Source organism: Centroberyx gerrardi, chromosome 23 (assembly GCF_048128805.1).
Source record: "Centroberyx gerrardi isolate f3 chromosome 23, fCenGer3.hap1.cur.20231027, whole genome shotgun sequence".
Lineage (NCBI taxonomy): Eukaryota > Metazoa > Chordata > Actinopteri > Beryciformes > Berycidae > Centroberyx > Centroberyx gerrardi.
In genome coordinates, this window is record NC_136019.1 from 14,721,273 (window position 1) to 14,742,252 (window position 20,980).

The 20,980-nt window shown below is 41.2% G+C and overlaps 2 protein-coding genes across 3 annotated transcripts; both read left to right on the top strand.

Annotated features, from left to right (window-relative positions):
• The first annotated feature begins 2,569 nt into the window (after positions 1 to 2,569).
• Positions 2,570 to 12,346, top strand: LOC139917254 (uncharacterized). The gene is made up of 13 exons (XM_078291712.1): positions 2,570 to 2,855; positions 5,617 to 5,676; positions 6,022 to 6,141; positions 7,092 to 7,208; positions 7,698 to 7,817; positions 7,994 to 8,035; positions 8,296 to 8,328; positions 8,682 to 8,729; positions 8,868 to 8,909; positions 9,287 to 9,388; positions 9,759 to 9,783; positions 9,888 to 9,970; positions 11,321 to 12,346. Exons 1-13 carry the CDS (start codon positions 2,570 to 2,572, stop codon positions 11,332 to 11,334), a joined length of 1,092 nt encoding a protein of 363 aa, XP_078147838.1. The 3' UTR covers positions 11,335 to 12,346.
• A 6,717-nt stretch (positions 12,347 to 19,063) lies between these two features.
• On the top strand, positions 19,064 to 20,732 carry LOC139917255 (DNA damage-inducible transcript 4-like protein). 2 transcript variants are annotated; one of them, XM_071906344.2, is made up of 3 exons: positions 19,064 to 19,174; positions 19,420 to 19,569; positions 20,238 to 20,732. In XM_071906344.2, exons 2-3 carry the CDS (start codon positions 19,479 to 19,481, stop codon positions 20,729 to 20,731), a joined length of 585 nt encoding a protein of 194 aa, XP_071762445.1. In that variant the 5' UTR covers positions 19,064 to 19,174; positions 19,420 to 19,478; the 3' UTR covers position 20,732. The 2 variants fall into 2 exon arrangements, with proteins under 2 accessions (XP_071762445.1, XP_078137825.1); XM_078281699.1 differs by lacking the exon at positions 19,064 to 19,174 and having other exon boundaries at positions 19,357 to 19,569.
• The last annotated feature ends 248 nt before the right edge of the window (positions 20,733 to 20,980 follow it).

The window sequence follows — 20,980 nt, forward strand, 5'->3', positions numbered from 1 at the left end:
GAGGCCAAATTTCATTCTCCAAAATAAAATTATATTCTGTTCTTCACGCCTCAGAGTTGAAGGGGGAGAGAACTGGAATAAGATACAGTAACTGAAGGGTTTTTAAATGCCTTCCAAGATTAAACTTGATTTCTAACTCTTCCACATGAACTTAAAGCGGCATTAAATACTCTTATGACCTTTAGTGACCCCTATTGGTGACCAGTAGGAATTGCAACAACATTGATAGAATTTGTCTCCTCCTCCACAAGTCTCTGGCACAGCTCCCCTCCCTTCCCCAAGGCGGCCTGTGGCCTTGACACAAACAATAGTCGTAATTTCACAATAGAGACAAGTAAGATAACTAATTAGAGCAGGGATCCAAGAGAAACAGGGGCTCTTTTGTTTTTTTCAAAACAGATTACGGAAAAGTGAGGTTTGAAAATCAGAAATCTCAGCACCTGGTGAAGTAATTATTGAGTCACTGGTACTGATCAACAACTCTTATCAACCCCCACTGATTTGGTCTTCCTTATTAAATAGTGGGCTTGCTGTTGGCACATTTCACTCTTGGTAATTGAGTTTTCATCTGCTGCCTAGAGCTTCGTTTCTAACAGGACCCCTCAACAAAGGAATTTGGCATTGACTGCACAATAAGTACATGGGAAACTGCAGCTTGGCAATTCCACATAACAAAGGTGCTTCCTCTGGATCAACCTGAGTAACTTCTCTGATTAAAGATAAAGCCAAGACCGCGCAAACATCTCTGTTTATATACTGACAAAGGTGTGCAGCCTTCCTCTTCTTGTCACACACATCAGAGTCAGTTCAAATCACTGAAATAAAACAGGAAACTATTAGGAAAAAAATTTAAACTTTCATTGAGCTGTCATCTTTCTGATCTTGGAGGGGATAGAGAATCATTCCTCAAAAATCCACTCTGCCTCCTTTTTCCCAAAATCATTTCTCCAGATAAACAAAATATTCTACTGTAAAAGAACCATCCCACCTAACTAAGAACCACTTAGTGACCTTCATTTATTTATATCTGATTTGTAAAGGCCTTTCTTTGGTCTGTTCAGCTGAAGTCGAGGCACAATGCTCCACTGGAAGGAAGTGAACTTTGACATCCTGTTTTCGGGAGAGTCCGAGCCTCCTCATTGGCTTCTCTAAGTTTCGTAGCCCCAGAGGAATAACATGCAGCCCTAACTGAGACTGTTTACAGCAAGGCCTGTGTAATGAATAATGGCTAATCGCACTGCCATTGAAATGACTGAGTTTGATGCAGTAGAAACACATGTGGTTAGGTCTGCAAAGTCCAACATTATAGTTCCAGCCTGTTTGGTGATAACCACAGATAGGAGGAAAAGTGAGACTCCACAATGAAGTCCAGAAGTAGAGACTTTCTTCCTGATGGTATATCAAATCCACAGCCCAAGCAATTTTAATGAAGCACCCATGATAAGTTGGCTAATTTTCACAACATTCACCATTTGCTGTATCATTAAAGAAAAGTTTAGCAACAGCAGGTGTCAGAAGCTTATAACGCACAAACCTTTGTTATACTGTATGTCCCGTCTATTGCTATAACACCTTTGTTTCTGCCACAAGCAGCTGTGATTTCAGGTGAACTGTCAATGAAATACAGTGCTTGGTGGATTGTATCTTAAATACAGATCTCAGTCTCAGTAAGAGCATCAAACTGTATGACTCTCCCTCAGGCCTTTGTGCTCCAAAATCTGAGAGGCAAATAAACTGTATCCACTTCACTCGTTAAAGTGTAAGAGTAGAGTGAGGCTCTGCAGCCTTATTACTGTTACAACAGGAATATTCTTAAGCAGCCTGAACAGTGTGGTGACCTCACTAAGGTCGTCTGCATGGAGGCACTGTTAAAAAAACAATGAAGAATGGTAAAACGTCACAGCTGGTATTTAAGCAGCTCCCTTGGGCTGCGAAGGCTTTAGTCTTCTGCTGCAGCTGTTTGCTTTGCTCATACGTGGGTATCATTAACCTAAGATAAAAGAGACATTTTATGATTGTAAATTGTTTTGAATTTGTGCTGTTGGTGCATCCACTTCAATAGGTATGAATTGGTATGACAATTGGTATGAAGTTTTTAAATCTGTGTGAATATAATCTGATGTGCCTTGCTATTACGCAGCGATAGCAATTGACTCAGATTGTTAGTGGAGGTTTATCAAAGATTCCCAACACTAAAACCAGTTACTTCACCCTATTCAGTGGATGAGGATTTTGAAATGGCGCCACTAACTGTCACTTATTCCAAGGGCAAACCTTGGAAAATCAACTCCTCTGCACTCGACTTATCTAAAGATATAATGAAGATGCAATTCTTGGAAAGCATGGGTTGTCATTTTTTCCAAAGCTTGGTTGTTCTTTTTGCCAAAGCCTTCTCCTTCAGAAGAGTGGTGACATGCTTGACCTGGGTGATCACTAATGAAAGTCTCAGAAACCTCCCAGTCTCGTCCTGACTGGTCACACTGGCCCTCAAATGTGAGCTCAGGAAAAAATAAGTGACAGGAGTTGGCGACACATTCAAACACAATCCTCAAATCCGAGTTCCTGTCGAATGGGCCCGAGATTTCTCGCCCACTGGCTGCTCTGCACTGGTCTGCACAGCCGCCCCCTGCACGTCAGGAGGGGAAGCCAGTGTATTTCCTCCCCTCCTTTATCTAAAGGAAGTGCCAAAATAAGCATCAGCAGCGGGGCGGCCGAGCTCGGACACCTTTTCCACTGGCTGCTCAGTTCTGGTCTGAGGAAGGGACTCGGAGGGGTTCACGGCCGCAGAATCACCATGAAGACCATCAGGGTTCTTGTCCTCCTTCTGCTAGCGTCGTTCCAGTTCTTCACAACAGGTAGGGGAGCCACTGAAACCTCCTTTGACGGGGTTACATACTGTAGATGAGTCAGAGCTGCAATAGACATTCTCAGCTCTCCTTAACCTAGGATCAATCAGTTTCAGTTCCAAGAAACTGTCACTTCAACCAGGACAGGGCCCTCAAATAATTGATGCCTAGATTAGTGTGTAAAACAAAACTGAATCTAATATGTTACAATGGCAAAAGTCTACTGACGCCAGAAACATTTCCACAATCAGATTTTTTGCCATTTTTAGTTGGCAAAAAATGTTATTAGTTATTTTAACAATATAAATGTTTGAATGGAAAGAGAGTTCTGCGTTGTCTGAGTGTTTCGCAGCAGAAGTCGTCCATATTTTTGGTGATAATTGAGCTTGAGGTTTTGCACTTGCTTGCTTGTTTGTTTTTTGTTTTGATGTTATTTAGTTTGGTCTTGGTATGTGCAAAGATAAAGATCCAGAGGAGTATCACAGTGTTATCCGAAAGCCACTCTCACACTTTGAACATTACCTCGGGGGCATCCAGTCTGAGAGTGTATTTCCGTTTGTCCGAGCTGAGATAAGCTGTGTACGTGCACGTGTGCGTGTGTGTGTGTGTGTGTGTGTGTGTGTGTGTGTGTGTGTGGTGTACGTGCGATGTGTGTTCGTCCTCGACTTTCATTGAGTAAACTTTTGGACTAAAGATTGAGAGAAAAAGATTAAAAGTTGTATTTGTTGTGTTGCCGGTGATAATGAAGGTAAAAATACATTCTAATTAAGAAAACAAGAATGAATCAAAACCAAAGAAATGAAAACACATCAAGGAGTGACAAATGAGTGTTGTTTCTTGCTTGAAGGACAGGAAAAATAGGGTGGCTCTTGATTGTTTGTTTTTCTTTTGCAAAGCCGGGCACATATCCAAAAGAACCTTTAACTGTTCTGCGCTGGCCAGATAGGTGATCTGACCGCAGATAGGCAGTGGGAACCGAGCTGCTCCCTCTCTCACAGAGAAGAGGGGTCATTGTCCTGAGAGCGAAACGTCCCGACTGGCAGCGGATCCGCCTCCAGCGTTCAGCTGTAAACATCTGAAGGAAACAACCACGCCATGGGCACCGCTCTCCCAGACGGGACATCTGCACCCAAGGGCTGGAGCTTTTTCTAGTGCCACAGCACATGAAGGAAAGGGAAGGAGAGGAAAGGAAAGGAAAGGAAAGGGAAGGAGAGGAAAGGAAAGGAAAGGAAAGGAGAGGAGAGGAAAGGAAAGATAAGGAAAGGAAAGATAAGGAAAGGAAAGGAAAGGAAAGGAAAGGAAAGGAAAGGAAAGGAAAGATAAGGAAAGGAAAGGAATAAGAAAACCTGAGAAAATTACAATTCTGTAACCTATTAAGAGAGATTAAAGAATTCTTAACACTAGAATGGTCAGTGGATTTTGGGGGGTTTAAGGCCAATAAGCTGCCAATTGAATGGGGTAAATATAATTCTAACCAATATTTCCTTTCCTTACTAGTGTAGTGTGAATTTGAAAATCTAACAACACTAGTTTGTACAGAAAGTGGGTCTAGGGAAAGTCACTGAGGGCCATTTTGGAAGCTTCTAAAATTCAGAACAGTCATCATTCGCCTGCAGCTTGGCCTTCCTAGCATAAAATTTCCCCTTCCCAAATATTTGTCATTCTCTAATCATGAGGATCTCCACATCTGTAGTGGGCAAGGAAGGCTCAACTGCTGACTCTCCTGACAAGGCTCATAAAGCGAGACAGAGCTGCATGCTGGAACCCCGGGGTCAGCTCCTCAGCGGCGAAACACGGGGAGCGGACACGGGTCGCAGCTGACAGCGGCGAAGACGGGAAGCCTGGCCCGGCCCTCTCAGCCGCACAGGGTCAAGGGACAACAATAGTGCGTCTGGGACAGGATGCAGCTTCACACCGCGGCGGGCTGCGACCGGAGGATATCCACCTCCGACACGACACCCGCCACCGCCACTATCTCCACTTGTCATCCCCAGTCTGACACCAGCGGAGGGGCCGCCTTTGTCCCAGGCGCTGGCTGGCCTTTCAGTGCATGCCAAACAGGAACGATGCAAACATGCGGCGACTGTCTGATGCTAAAAGGGGAACAGATCGTTCTGAGGAAATGTTTCACATAGACAAATTGATGCTGGCTCTTTCATGACGGGAGCATTTTTGTTTCCTAGATAACACATCAGAAGAGCACTACCTCAGACTGGGGCTGGGCGATATGGTTGAAATCAGTATCACCGTAATCATCAGGATTTTTTTCAATATCGATATATATCACGATATGGCTTACATATGCAAAGTCACATTATTAAATAATTAAAAATGAATGTGTGCCATTGAATGGTAATTCGAGGTAAACTGATACTTTCAATTAATATTCCTTAAAATGTTTCATACCTCATTTTGTCAGAGTTTTTAAATAAAATTTGCTTGTTATCATCAATTTAGACAGCAGAATTGTGTGTCACGATATTGATTTATCACCCAGCCCTACTTCAGACTTCTTACACTATTTGGCCAACTGTGATGTGCCTGGAAACATGAGTGTGACACCAGCTTCAAGATTTTGTTTACATAATTCACCACTAGATGTATTATCACCTACTGCTGATGAGCGATTTTCAACCTCACTGTTGTGTTACTATGCTATGCCCCATAGTATTGTTTTTAAACTTCATTCAATGCATGACTGTGTTGTACATAATGCAAATGGACATGTGTGAAGTATTTGTAAGTTCACAGTTGTGTCTCTTCTTCCCAGTTTTATCAGATGAGACAGATGAATCAGGACAACCAGCAGTGGTGACAACATTGAAACCAAGTGAGTAGCCTATAGCTCAATCACTAAATGCATGATATTTAAATTATTTCCTCAATAAATCCTGAGGAAAAAATTAAAGAAAATGAGACGATCATTTTAATCCTTTTAATTTTAGTTTACCCAGATGTTTTTTTATCCATCACTTATTCCTGCTGCATTTTGCCCCATCCAAGTTCTTCTTTCCTTGTGAAACCCAGTCTCTGCTGATATTACAGCCGTATGTTTTGACTCAGCAGAACGACATGACCAGAAGTGTGTTAATTGAGTTTTGGCTTCATTTCTCCTTAACTGATCTTATGCAAGTGTTTAAATTGTAACTCTATCTCAATGTCTGTGTGTCTACAGAACCAAAACAAGATCCAACACCAGGCCCCGCGCCTCCTGCCCCTGCTGCTACTACTACTGTTACTGCTACCATTGCTCCCATTGCTCCCACTGCTCCCACCAGGGAACCACCTGAGATCAGTGAGTGTCTGTTGAATAGATAGATAGATAGATAGATAGATTGATTGATAGGGGAGACTGGGGTTGATTGTAACACTTTTAACATATTTGTCCATGTGTTTGTGTGCGTATGTATTTGTGCGAGAGTCATGTGTGTTAACTGGTTTAAGTTGTGACATGTTTATTCTGTTACAACTATCCCCACCCCAGCCATTAAAGTCACAATAATTTGACGTATTTCCAGTTGAAACAGGATGTTGGGGCGGGACATAATGCAGGATGTTGGGGCGGGACATAATGTTGAAACAGAATGTTGGGACAGGACATAATGTGGGGAGGGATCATTCAAAAGTGGCTGACTGTGTAAACCAGTGGGACAGCAGAGTCTGTTTAGGAGAGAAATGCAGTTTTATATGATTGAAGGGGCAAAGGGGGGGAGTTGTTAAAAAATCTGTGATTGTGTTATTGTTTTGGAATTTTTATTTATGGCTACTGGTATACAGCGAGGTATCCTCTAAAAATAGGTTGTTTTGCAGTAATGGGTTTTTTTTAATATAAAAATGTCATTGGCATTTACTGTTAAATAGGTGTATATTGTTACATGGAAAATTAGCTAACAAGGAGAAAAGCTGATTATCCTAATTTAAGTTTGATAATTCTGATGGTAAAAGAGAATGTGCTATCCAAAAAAAAAAAATTTTATTAAAAAATTACATACCTCAAAATCAGAAATTTGGCTGTAAATTTGTCAGTTTTCTTCAAAGCCTCTTTCCTTTCCACATGTGAGCTTGGGATTGAATGGAGCGTCTACACAGTTAATCACATGATTTCTAGCTTGCTCCTGATTGGAGGAATTGAAAGCATTGCAACTATCCTGTGTTGAGACCATCCCCGGTCTCCCCTAGGTAGCTGGACTGGGTCACACAATAGTTTGTGCTTATATTTTAATTCCTAATGTTTTGTGGTTCCAGAGAAGGCAGAGCCTCCGACCACAGCTGCTGTCCAGACGACTGTTCCCCCTCCACCTGCACCAACAGAGCACAAGGATTTGGTCACTCCAACCTTGCCTCCATCCAAAGACAATAACAGTTAGTCTTTGTCCAGAATTGAATGAACTACACAATCTTGGTTTTCATTGCTTTGCTGATGATACAGTAGAGTGGGTACGGGGGTGGGGGGGTGGGGGGAGCAAACAACCAGAACAACTGTGTTGTAATTCCTTGCTCAGCCACAGGAGACCGGCTCCCAACTGTGATCGCAGATTGGGGCTTTAAGACTCAGCTAAAAAGTCTTTAAAATTTGAATTTTTTGTGATTTGTTTGTAGTCCAATATGGTCATTTTCTATTTGTTTTGTGTGTGTTTTTTTCCTTTCTGCTATGTTTGCATTTACTGTATTTCTTTTTGCTGTTTTACTCTATGTAAAGTACTTTGTTTTGAAAAGTGGTATAAAAAATAATAATAATAATTATTATTATTATTATTGCTATTATTAGTATTATTGATCTAACTATTCATCACTATCCCTTACTGTTTGAGATTTGTCATATTTACATGACATTTTATTCATGTCTATTAGCTGCAGTAGAGATGACACAGCAGAACGACACAGTGGCACCAGTATCTACTAAGGATGAGAGTCAACCAAAGCAAGGCTCTGACGACTCCTCTGAAACCTCCAAGGCGGACGTGACACCAGGTATATGATCATTAATGAGTGGGGGTTTGTATTCCAAAATGTTCTTTGCTTGTTGTTAGATAGATGGATGATTACAGCTTCTAAATAATGAAAAACCTTCATGACAGCAAGGTGTGACCTTTGTTAAATGCTGGATGTCCCATTTTGGATTGACAACCTATTTTGAATTTTATTAGAACCGGTTGACAGCAACAAGGAAACACCAAAACCAGACAAAGGTATGTACCAGTATCAAATAATATCACCTCTTTTTTCCACTAAACTACAGAGAAATGACTAATGAATTGTGTCCAAATCATGTCCGGTGATAATCAAAGTTCCCTTAAGAAGCAGAAAAACAATTAAGGAGAAAGCTAAGATGTGACTAAAAAGTGTTTACTCTTGTCATAATTGAAATGTTTTGACCTAAATGCAGTATTTAATGTGCAAGTTTGACTCAGAAACAATGATGATCTTTATTTTCTTTATTGTTCCCCAGCTGCACCTGCTCCTGCTCCTGCTCCCACCCCAGGTACACATATATTTGCAATTTTTTAGTTGTCTATAGAATTGGTATTTTTTCTTCTTTTCAGTTGTTCTTATTCTTTATATGTATATATTTATTTACATGATTTATATCCATGAATGAAATTCTACTGGCCAAAATATGAGATATGATCATTTGACATCTGACATAGCACTTATTACTTCATATATGCCATTTGGTGGATGCTTTTATCCACAGCGCTTCACTGTACCATGAATGTATAACTTTTAGTACTTCATAACTTAAATTCTTGGTTTCAATTTATATGAATGTCTTTTTCAAGGACCCTGGTGGCGATTTGAGTTTATTGTAAATGTGATAGTAAGACTTTTTTTTAGCTTCAGGACAGAAAGAAAAGGACGACAAAAAACCTGTAGAGAAAGGTGGTAAGTTACTTACGTTGATATCATCTACACAGTCACATCACATATGGAATAAATGGATGCCTTTTTAAATCAGAACTCATTCTTAGTCACAATAAAAAGGGACTGGAAGCTAATCTAAAAACACATTTGCTTTGATAGGTACTCAGATTGGCACTGAAGAGAAAGCACCTCCCAAATCAGGTAATGTCCTGTACTGTACTGTAAATTGGGTAAATTAAGTAAATTGGGCTCAGTATTATTAGAGTTGAGGTTATAAGACCATAATGTGCTCCTGCTGGCCTTTTCCCTACTCTGTGCCTTCATTATCATTCCAATTTTAATAATGAAGCACGTAAACATGTTGTCCACCTCAAATGATGCAGGCACCCCATGGGCCAATCAGCAACAAGATGCATCATCCCTCCATGTTTCCTCAAAATCGGACTAGCAGTTACAGCCTTTCTGAAATTTTGACCTTTAATTATAGCGCCCCCATTAGGCCAATCAGTATTTCATCATGTTTCATCTTTAATAAACACTACATGGTATAAACTGTATGAATGTTGTTTTATCCTCAGACAAAAGGCTGCTGTGGATTCTCCTGCCTGTCCTCGGCGTGGCAGTGGCTGCTGTCGTCTGCATTCTCAAATTCAAATGCATGAAGGTCCACGATCACACAGGTAGCCTATTAAAGATGAATGCTGCATGCTGAATGGTATTAATGCTTACATTTCAATTAATAAGGGATACAAGTCAGTATGAATGAAGTGGACAGATCAATAAAAATACAGTCTGTGTTTACAAATGTCTGCTCTTGTCTTCTCTTCTCTTCTCTTCTCTTCTCATTTCTTCTATTCTCTTCTCTTCTTATTTCTTCTTTTTTCTCCTCTTCTCTCATTTCTTCTATTCTCTTCTCATTTTTTTTCTCTTCTCTTCCCTTCACTTCTCTTCTCTTCACTCTTCTCATTTCTTCTCTCCTCTCCTCTCCTCTCCTCTCCTCTCTTCTCATTTCTTCTCTTCTCTTCCTTTCTCTTCTCTTCTCTTCAACAGAGACCATTGATAACGGCACTGAAAAGTGAGTGACTTTGAATTTTGACGACATGGATTCTATTGTAACGGTCTGAACTACCAAAGTACTCATAGATATCCTGCTCTCTCTGCCTCTTCGCCTCCTCACAGCGCGTCTTTCCAGAGCCGACCTGACAGCACCAAAGACGGAGTGATGCTTCTCGGTGTCAAGTCTTCAGGTGGAGAAGAAAACGGTACGTTGTTGTCTTCCATCAGTTTTTCTGAGCTCCTTCTCTCGCTGCTGTCTCCCATCCTCGGCCACGCTGTTTCACCAGACTCGCAATTATTCCAGGGAAGTTGGGAGCTTTTAATATCTCATTGTGCTCATTGGGCTTTGCTGGTGCGAGGGAAGGTGTTTCCTGTGATTTCGCACCCCCGCCCTCCAACGACCAGCAGGGGTTGAAAGATAGGGACTTCCTCACATAAACACAGATTATTTTGGACGGGAGCTATTGTGCGGCCCGCAAATGTCAGTGTGGCCCAGACACTGTGTGTGTGTGTGTGTGTGTGTGTGTGTGTGTGTGTGTGTGTGTGTGGGAGGAGGGGAGAGGGTGGGGGAATGCGTGTGCACGTTCATGTGTAATACGCAGTTTGTACACACACTCACTCCACCCATGTCGAAAAATCTGGGCATGAAATTCCCGCACCTTCCTTCCCTCATACAATCAGGCCTAGATTACTGTAAACAACAGAGGGAAATGGAGTCAGGCTTTAGGAATCCTGCTGAGGAAGAACGTGTTCACGCTGTTTGAGACTATTTAGTCAAATCTTTTTTGTACTGCATTTTTTAAATTCTTATTTTACAGCAATATTTGTGGCTGTTTTAGAGCAGGGTGCACTTGTACTGCAGCATTTCAAACACATAAAGATATATCATGATATTAAGAGGTTGTGAGCTGGGAATTATAAGGTCCTATCTGGCTTTTTGTTATCAAAATTGAGTTAACCGCATATTCATGGTCTTTGAAAATGTACTTTATGCTTGTGTGATGTTATTTTTTGGGGGTTAAATATTTAAAAAGATAGTAAATACATAACAGTTTTTCCAGCTGGGATGTCAAATCTTTGATCCTCAACATCACAGTTTACAGAATCTTAAACCTGATATACATTTTATAACTAAAATTGCTATTATCACTCCTTTATTTAAGATGGGAACAATTGAAATGAACTACAAAATCCCTATCAACAGGTATCACTATAAATAACATAACTAGTTTTATCTGGCCTAAACTAAATGTATTGATCTAATGGATCTATAGGCTATCTGGCTATCTGATATCTGGCTTCAAGAAAGTGACCCAGTTGACCTTTTGGGTGAGAGCATAATTTTCCTCTTAGCAGTGCCACATACTGTGCTGTGTGTCAATGCAACACTGCCGTCTGGTGTTGAGTAAAGGGAAAGTGTTTCTCAACGAGCCAAGGTACAATCAGAGAATGTGTTAAATCTCATTTTCAGCTTTTAGAGAGAACTCCTCCTTTGATCTTTTGATCATTTAGCCTGCTGTGGCTTCATCGGCTGCCTCCTTTGTTCTGCATTTCAGCTGCTGCGAGATAAAAAGAAGGGCAGAACCAGTCACATGGAGACCGACCGCTGGATGAGTCAGACCTATCGCCCACACACTGATGGTCCGGACGAACTGTTTCTATCTTTTTCTAATATTCAAACCTGACATAAGTCAAGTCTGAAAGCCAAGGAAGGCACGTTGTGAAGTAGGAAATATTGAGTAGTTTGTGTATGATTCTGTATGCTGACAGCGTAAAGTTCAAATTGTCTCGTCCTTGAAATTGAATTTCACTTGCACCACATGCTGTATAGGCTTTTCTGAAAATGAACTGTATTGACTGTGATCATAAATCTCAGAGTGAGAGAGCTTATCTTGAACCAACTTTGTTCCTCAGGACTTTATGCTGTAAATCAGAGGGGAACAGGGGTTGATAAATATGGGTCCAGAGCCATCAAATGAATTACAGCTAATCAGTTTAATCACATGGAGTCATGGAGAAAATCATATGGACCAAACCAGAGATTCTGCATTACAGTCCCAGCTCTCCTCTCTTTGGATTGATAGTCTGATGTATTTCAGCATACTGTTGACTAAGACAGACCTAAATGTATTGCCACACATTTTTTGTACAGTGCACTCAGTTCAGATCCATCACATATTTGATGTAATAATTGTTCATGTCATAGTTTTTTTTATTACTATCCTATCCTTTGTTGCCCATCATTTATTTACCTTGCATTGTTTTGTAGATTATGACGCCATTCATTTGTTATTGCTTACATCTTTATTGTCTTCTCCAGCCTCTTTTGTTCAAAGAGGCTGTAAGAACAAGAATGGCCCTGGCAGACATAAATATTTTCAGGTGTTCCTTCTCTTTTCTTTTTATGTATCTAAGTTAAATATTGTTGTTGAAGTTTACTATTCCCCCCCGGCTTCTCGACTGGAAACTTTATTGAACCAGCAGGGTCGTCTTGCATGACAATACTGTCACCAGAAACTTTGTTTGTACGTGCAGATAAACTTTGTGGCGTTTCAAATGGATAAAGGAGAATCTGATATGCACTGATGGTGTTTTTTTCATATACATTTTGACTAAATATTACATACAGTGATGACAAATAGCTGTGTGTACTTCAAAATACTGTAACTATTTTCAGATGTTCATGTACAGCATATGACTGGAATTTCATGCTCACATCCACTATTAAAACACTCCTAATGGTTCTGGTGCCCAATTTGGTTGCATCACTGCCTCATTATCTTTTGTTGTTTTGATGGGTCATCTATGGCAAATGACTCAAAATAGGTGTTTGGGTGATGGATACTTTGATCTATAAAATAAAGTGAGTGAGAAAATTTGGTTAGTTCTCACTCAACAGTGAGTGATAATAGCTTATGTATTAAAATGTATAATTTCATCACACTGCCTGGTACATTAGGCTTCAAAAAACAACAGTTGAGTCATTTTCGGGCTTTTCAGCAGTTTTTTTTACACATTGGGCACAGAGACAATGCTAAATCTTCATGCAATATGCCAAATATTTGTCAAAACATGCCCTAGATTAAATGTTATCAACAATCTGTGCGCATGTTTTTGTTTATCTTGCTTGAAAATGAGGCTTAAGGTACTCTGTGTAACCAACAGCAGTAGGATCCATAGTCAAACAACACCCCTCCTGTTGTTTGTCTGTTTAATTATTCACCACTGGAGGGAGCAAATTGTCAACACAAGACAAAGTACCAACATGGTTTGGCCCTGACCGGTTCATAAAACAGTGTTTATTGCAGAAGGGGTTTCATGAGGTTGCAGTCAAACAGATGTAGGCCAACAGTATGAAATATCTCACTCAGTGTCCCTGCCTGCTCTATCTATACCATAGCTTGCATGCGGTGCAGAACTTATTATAAATTCATAACCAGGTCAAAAAACATCCAAAGGGTGAATCTCCATTATCTGAATTCCATGTGTATGAATCCAAATGAGTCAATAAAGAGAGGCTTTGCTGAGTGGATTGCCATTTTTTGCAGTCACTGACCTCCATTTTTAATTGATTCCCAAACAGCGTGGCTCTCTCTGTGGCCTTTGTAAGGTGAGACTGGGTAACAGCTTTGACTGTGGGCACATTTCCATGAATGAGACAGTGAGGAGGCTGGCAGAGCGCCCATCGTACACAAGTAAAACCCCTTACCAGCTGCAGTATGGGCTATGTTACATGCAAAGTCCAGTGCCAGGCCTTTCCTTCAGCTTCATCGCATAACCCACCAGCCATAGTGTTAAGAGTTTCCCTCTTTAGGCCAAATATTTGTCCATTTCCATTGCCCAACGGGTTTTCAATCGCCATCTAAATGTGGCGCTAAGCCTCTGACAGTGAGACTAGATACATGATAATTGTTCTGGTATTTGGAATTAGTTAAAATTATGTTTTACTTGATGACAGTATCTAATCTCAACATGATGTTTGACAATTAGAAACATTGCAAACATTCCCCTGAAAAACTTAATTATAACATCAGCAAACAAATGACTAATTAGAGCCAGTTTGCTTAGCAATTCTCATCAGTGCTGTAATGAATCTAAAGTCTAAGCTATCTGATATCTTCCCAATTAACAATATTGACTGGATCCTTGTACCATCCTGGGACCATGCAATAAAATACCAAGACAGAATACAGAACTGAACTGCTTGTGGTGGTAGCATAAAAGAAAATGGTTACTTTGAAGTGAGCCTACTGCTTTGGCTTCACTGTTTTGAAACCATGTAATTTACTAAAAAAAAATACATCTACAACTTTTAGGTCCTTAGAGTTCATTTTTCTGTTTTTACCAAACTTACTTTTGTAAGGCAGCAATAACACTGATTGAAAACTACTGTATGCTTCAGAGAAATAATGAAAGTAATCTCAGCATATTAATTCTCCATATCAATAATCTTTGCAGCAGCGCAGTACAATGGTACAATTCAGCACAATGGTACAATTCAGCACAATGAAAATTGCTCCCTTTGCCCTGTTGCTCTGGAGGCAGAGTATAATTTGACTTAATTCAAATTTCCATTGTAAAATAGGCTCTTCAGATTGGGTTGAACTCATTAGTGGCACATAGGAACAGCAACTTCAAGGACAGGACCCACATAAAAGCTAAAAAATACTATTCTGCTGTACATGTGCTATTTTGAATTGATTGATGTCCTACATTTGACTCAATACACATGGATTGTTGGTATCATAACAGAGATAAACTTCTCATCTTTCATTGGAGCCTCATGCCTGTCAAATGAACAGAGTCCATGGGGCTTCAAAGTGAACTTTGGTCTATTGCATTGCCTAATTTTGCCTATTTGTGCCAAAAACACATAGTTTTTGCTTACATTTCAACAGTGACCTTGTCTAAGAATGTCACAGTCAAAGTATTCCAACTGTGAGAAAATACTTCACCCCTAAGCAGCCAGTTAAAGATATAGTACAGCCATGTTGATATGACAGGGACATTTAGCTTGCCAGGACATTTAGCTCCATGGATAAGCTTTTTAGAATAAATGACAGCAATAACTGTCACAAATACTATATCACTGCACACCTAATGGTTAGCTGAAATCATCCAAAGTCTCCAGGATCATTTGTAGATTCTAAATAATAAAAACATGATGCATTGCTTAATATCACATATTAAATATACAGTGGGTTAAGTAATGACTCAGACTACATGCATCTGCAGATAAGAACAGCTCAATCAACTGAGTTCAGGAACAGCTGCATATATCAGGAGCAGCAACTATATAAAATGCTTGAAGCACGACTTAAACAGAAAATACACCATTTGAATAAAGGGATGCAAAACTCATAAATGAAACATTTCAACTGCTCACTGTGGCAAATCCAAAAATCTCTTTGCAGTTCAACTTCTCTCTAATTAATGGACACTAAACATTTAACTAATTAGAAAGAACAGTTTTACTTGAAGGAAAGCCTGTCAGCTTAATGTGCAACAGCAGCAAAGCTACGAGAGACACCGCGCAACCAAGTATCTCCTCTGTTCCAGAAATGCAACTCAGCAAAATATAGGCAGGCTTAGTCTGCTGTTAAATTCCACGGGGGGGAGGGGCGGGGGTGCAACATGAGGCACGCTTCACTGAAAGGTGAGGGGTGCCAGCCTGGCATACCGGGCCTGTTGATAGGGGATAACAGAGGGTTCATCTGAACTGCCATGGATTAGTAATGTGAAGCGCAACACGTTTTATTTTTTGCCTTATTCAGGGAAACAGGAGTTGGCAGATGGAGCGAATTCGCAGGCAGACTTTGGTCGACTCACCTTACGCGCCGGGACTGAAGGTCAAAAGCAGCGGTGCTTCACATTACTGGCTCGGTCTCCCCTCTTTCATGCTCATTGTCAGTCTTTACACAGCTCAGCAGCTACGTTTTGCTGCTCTCAAAGACAAATGAGAGAATCCGTGGCAGCAAAAGGCACAGTTTATTTAACCTTTATTTAACCAGGTAAAAGCACTGATAATTACGGGTAGATTCATTTTCCTTAGATCTGACAATTGCTTTAAAGTCCCTAAGAGTCTCCAGTTCCTTCAGTTTCAAGTGTCTCTGCAGGATGTTCCATGCAGTGGGGGCAGAGATCATGAAGGCTTTCTTCCCAAACTCTGTTCGAGCTGGAGGAACAGTCAGCAAAAATGAATCCTGGGGCTTCAGACTATAATGAGCTCCACATTTCTGACTAATATAGACTATCCAAGATATCCCTTTACTCATTCTTTCACATTATTCTATCATTTCGAATATGTCACATTACTTATCATTTCTGGGTGCAAAAATTTACCAGTACAAATGAATTTGAGTCTTACATGTCAAGTAGTTTCCATCAGACTTGCAGTTTTCTGAATCTGCTGCACAGTGGGATCAATGTGACTTGTTAACATGTGTCATGCATGGTGTGGCACTTTTAGCTGAATAAGGACATTTCAGTGGCCTAGATATACTGCTGTTATGATTTTACTGTCTGCCATTGACACACAGTAATGTCACAGAATCCGACTACATTTTCGCCAAGGCTCCACATGAAACCTGTATTGTTGCAAACTATGTCAGCATCTGCAGATAAGGGAAGGACACTGGGAACTGGGTTCAGGCGCCGTGTGTGAAGGGAGTTTAAGGACAGAAAATACATGTTGGATAAAACACTACAGATTTCAGTAAAGCTCATAAATAATAACTGGCAAAAGAGCACCGAATTTCAGGCTTCAGGATATGAAAATATTTCACCTGCTATGATTCCACACTTTCTATAGTTGACCTCCATATAGATGTCTATGTAAACTGTTCCTGAGTTTACTATGATTTTTCTAAAGCTTTTCACAGTACTAAGGGCCTTTGGAATGTGCTGGACATCTTAGAGACAACACACCACTGAGAGTGTTACTATCTAAAAGAAATGAAAAAGACAGCCACATTGTGATTATAGAGTTTACTGTTGCTTTAAATCAAAATGGTGCAAGGTAATATTTGTAGAAAGATTTCCCTATGTCCTATTCCCACACCATGATAAAGTACAGCGGCTTTGCTGTAATCCCAGAACCACTGGAAGACTATTAAACAACCTGAACAATCTTCTGCCAAAATGAGTGTTTCAAGAGTTCAGTCAGACAGAACTATAGACAGAACTTCTCTTACTGTTGGTCGTTTTTACCCACAACTTCAACAAAAGGCTTGTTTACCTTCAGTCTTCCTCATAGCACTTCAGAATGCCTAAATCAGCACAGGCAAGCAACACTGGCTAAAGCATGTGACGTTTTTTTTTTCTAAGGGGTATCCAGTTTTCCCCATGTGACTGGACGAAAGCACTCTCTAGTCCGCTGGATTCCATTACCCTCCGCCAACAGGGCTGCGGGGGGTAAGGGAGGGCAGATCCAGTTACTGGGAGAAAATGACTGTTGAGAGCGTATGATTATGGATAAACTGTTGAGGAGCTGAACATCTGTCCTCAATCTCTTAATTGCCAAATGTGCACACACACACACATGCAGAAAGATGAGATATTGGCTCGGTAGACCACCGCATGCATAAAGATGACAAACTTCTGCACTGATTGAATCCTCTGCGCCAGGGGTTTCCATACTTTTTCATGTGAAACACCCCCACATAGACTTGCAATAGGCCATGGGCCGCTATTTGATGAGGTTTGTCCTAGACCTCCATCTGAGAAGGCTGATTTAGTACATAATTGCATGCCTGTCTGTGCTGCTGGTGGGGAAATTAAAGTGGACAGAGCGAAACCTCTGAGCTATGTTTCATGCTCAGAGTAGACATTTTTACATATTCTTTGATTTGCCAACCTCTAATAATGCTTCATTTTGCTGCGGACTCTCTGCAGTTCCCCAGACACCAGTTTGGAAGCCGCTGCTCTTCAGGTCAAATCCAGAGGTCACCATCTTTATGCATCTGGCCCATATTTCTAGGCCATTACCATGTCTCAGTACTAATTGTGCTGAAAATATTGCCCACTGCATAAGCTTTTAACGATTTTAAAGATTCCTTGTTTTCACTGTAACTATGTTAACTTAATTATGTTAAGTAGTCAAAGATGAAATATGGAATATACTGTCTTATTTCTCTGAACACACTGAAGGGTATCTGTTTCCCACATATCCGACCTTTTAGTATGATCGCTGACTCATATAGATGGTGGAGTTACAATACCCACCACTATATGATTTTGGGACTAAATGGTAGGGACAACTTGGACCAGCAAGTGCTGGGTGTGCATCTGCTCCTCATTTGCAAAAAAAAAAAAAGCTTAACTTCCTAATTCATTGACTCACATTAAAGCTTTCAAGTTGTATCTTCATCTTGACTGATAATTGATATAACAAACAAAATTACTGGAGATAGTAAGGATTTGCATTTAAAAGTGAGTGAACTCATGCTTGCACAACCTGTATCAATATCATCAGTGCATGTCTGTACCTTTCTTCCTCCCAAATGTTGCCCTAACAAGACAGTAAGTCTGTTTGCTGACTAAGATGTTGAAATGTGTAGGTAGGAGAGTTAAGATTCAAATTCCTCTTTGTCTCCCACATCACAAAATCATGAAACATCTTTTGAAAGGTTAAATGGAGGGTTGTTGTGAATTGAATAAACAATCTAAGTTCATGAAATGAGCCATTTAGTGTCTCAATTTGGAATATTATCATTGAATACTGACACTGAATCATGAGCTATGACCTGATATGATACCATCACAGTGTTTCATTACAATCAGCAGGTTGTCATTGTGTATTTTATTTAAAACCAGTGATGTAGTGGCAAACAGAAAGGTGGGTAAACCTGATATGACCTCGAGTCAACATAAGGCAAACAACTAAAAGGCCATATCCTCAAGTAACTTACAGTTTGATTGTACTTACTATAAATCTACGTTATAAAGGTTTATGTCAGGCCAAACAGGTGGATGAGCTCTATTCTGCAATAAAAAGTTGAGTGCAGGTGGGTTTTTAAAACAAATACCTCATTTCACTCCACTGGCCACAGCCATCATGTTGCCAAATCCATGTAGCAACACAAATATGCTCCTCCACTATTGGTCAACTATTCCATTTAAGAGCCACTCCACAGCCAATCACGAACGAGCTGATCGACAGGAGGTGTTGCTTGGTAAATGTTTTCCTCGACGAAAGACGCGCTCTGATTGGTCGCAGCGATAGATCAGCTGAGTGGGAGAAAGGTATAAATAACCCTCAGACAAGTTTTGAACGCTGCAGGCAGTGTGAGGGTGTTGGTGTGTGTGTTTGTGTGTGTCAGCTACGGGGGGGAAGAGCCGCCGTGCATGTGTGAACTTATTTATGAGAAACTCTCGAAATTAAATTACTTTAGACTATAGAAGAGCGTAAGGTAAGTTGTCAAATGATACAGGTAGACGTGCTGCTCTAACGACTGTTAATGCTGCCAAGTAACTTATCCTGTCATGGGGGAAAACCGGGCAGGGTTTTACTGGTTGTCATGTTTCCCAGTAACAAATTTTGGCATTTTGAAGCGTTTATGTCTTTGCTAGTCACGTTAATGAACTGTGTGACTCTTCTTGAGCTGAAAACAACCCGCTTCGACTGTTGCATTGAAGCTATCACGTCATTTTTCAGGTAACTTGGCTAAACCAGAAGGAAGCAGCCCTCCTCTTGGAATAAGCAGGATTTTCACCATGGTTGCCACAAGCACATTAAAGACCAAAAACAGCGAATGCATATCGGAGCTGGTCGAGCGAAGATATGACCAGGCTTGCATTGAGAAAGGTGAGCTTACCGGCTCTTTGTGCGTTTTTTGTTTCTGTGCGGCTAACCCGCTAGTTGCTGGATACTTCCAGTTGGGTGCTTGTTTATCCCAGTGTGGTGCATGGCTGCAGCAGTGGAGGGGAGGGGAGGGGAGGGGGGCGGGCTGAGGGAAGTCAACAGAGGATGAAGTCATCTCTTCAGCCTGGGTCTGCACAACAGTAGCCTACCTAGACATTACTTTAATCATTTCACAGCATCTTTAGCAGTACAATAATGCATTTGTGTAATGCAAAGCAGATTTTGTTGGATTCCTTAGTTTGGTTTTGAACAGTGAAGCCGTTTGCCCTGCTTTGTTTTTCTATCTTGTGCCTTTTTTTTTTTTTTTCCTCATGTGATAGTGTCAACTCTCATCATGTCAGGGCGTTGCAACCAGAGGGGATGCAAGAGTAAATTAGTTCCCACAGTCTGATCTCATTTGCAAGTGGGGATTGGTGGAAATAGTGTTTGGCAGCTAAATTAGCTTAGACTTGGGGAGAGAAAAACCCTTAATGTGATCTCTTCAGTGCATGTAGGCATCTTAAAATCCATTTATTGTTCTGTACAGTTACTTTATTGTCATTTAAAGAGAAAGCTGCCTTTGACACCTCACATGGCATCCCTTAATGATCAACCTGCTTTGTTTCCACCAGAACTGGACTTCTGGGATCACTGCTTGGCCGAACCCCAGAGGAACGTAGATGTCAGCGAGGACAGAACTTGTCAACAGCTGGCCAAGATGTTCGAGAACTGCCTGTCGCGCGCCAAGAAGACGACGCTGCACTGCTCCTCTGTGCTGGTACCAGAGAAGCTGACGCGGAGGATAGCCCGCGACGTGCTGCGGCTGGCGTCCGGCGAGCCCTGCGGCCTGCGCGGCTGCGTCCTCTACGTTCACCTGGAGCTGGAGAAGGGCTGCAAGCGGCTGGAGCGCATCGTGTACGACGCCGCCGTGGTGCCCACCTTCGAGCTGACTCTAGTGTTCAAGCAGGACGGCAGCGCCTGGCCCAGCCTGCGGGACTTCCTCTTCATGGGCACCTGCTTCGCCCCGGGCTTCAGGCACGTGCTCAAGCTCAGCCCGGGTTTCCGGCTGGTCAAGAAGAAACTGTACTCCTCCTCCTCGGCTGGTACCGTGGTAGAGGAGTGCTGAACGGGGCAAGAGGGAGGGGTGGGAGTGGGGATGCGGGGTTTTGTTCTGTGGGTAAACGCACTTCTGCCTGAATGTAAATGACACTCCAGTGGTGTCTTATTTTCTACGATGTTTTTGTACAATACAGTTTGTCAATTCAACAATTAGTAGCCAGTCTGTTCCTGAGTGGTACTGATTCAGTTTGGAACTAAAGAGTAGGAGCTAGAGTTTGAGGTTGATGCCTAAAAACAAGACTGATAGTTCAGAGTC

What these genes read in the sequence shown, in the direction of transcription:
- LOC139917254 (XM_078291712.1), top strand. Translation starts at nt 2,570, where the DNA reads ATGGGCCCGAGATTTCTCGCCCACTGGCTGCTCTGCACTGGTCTGCAC. An exon ending in GAAAGCACCTCCCAAATCAG is followed by an intron (nt 8,910 to 9,286) that starts GTAATGTCCTGT and finishes TTTTATCCTCAG; the next exon opens with ACAAAAGGCTGCTGTGGATT. An exon ending in GAAGGTCCACGATCACACAG is followed by an intron (nt 9,389 to 9,758) that starts GTAGCCTATTAA and finishes TCTCTTCAACAG; the next exon opens with AGACCATTGATAACGGCACT.
- LOC139917255 (XM_071906344.2), top strand. Translation starts at nt 19,479, where the DNA reads ATGGTTGCCACAAGCACATTAAAGACCAAAAACAGCGAATGCATATCG. An exon ending in CCAGGCTTGCATTGAGAAAG is followed by an intron (nt 19,570 to 20,237) that starts GTGAGCTTACCG and finishes TGTTTCCACCAG; the next exon opens with AACTGGACTTCTGGGATCAC.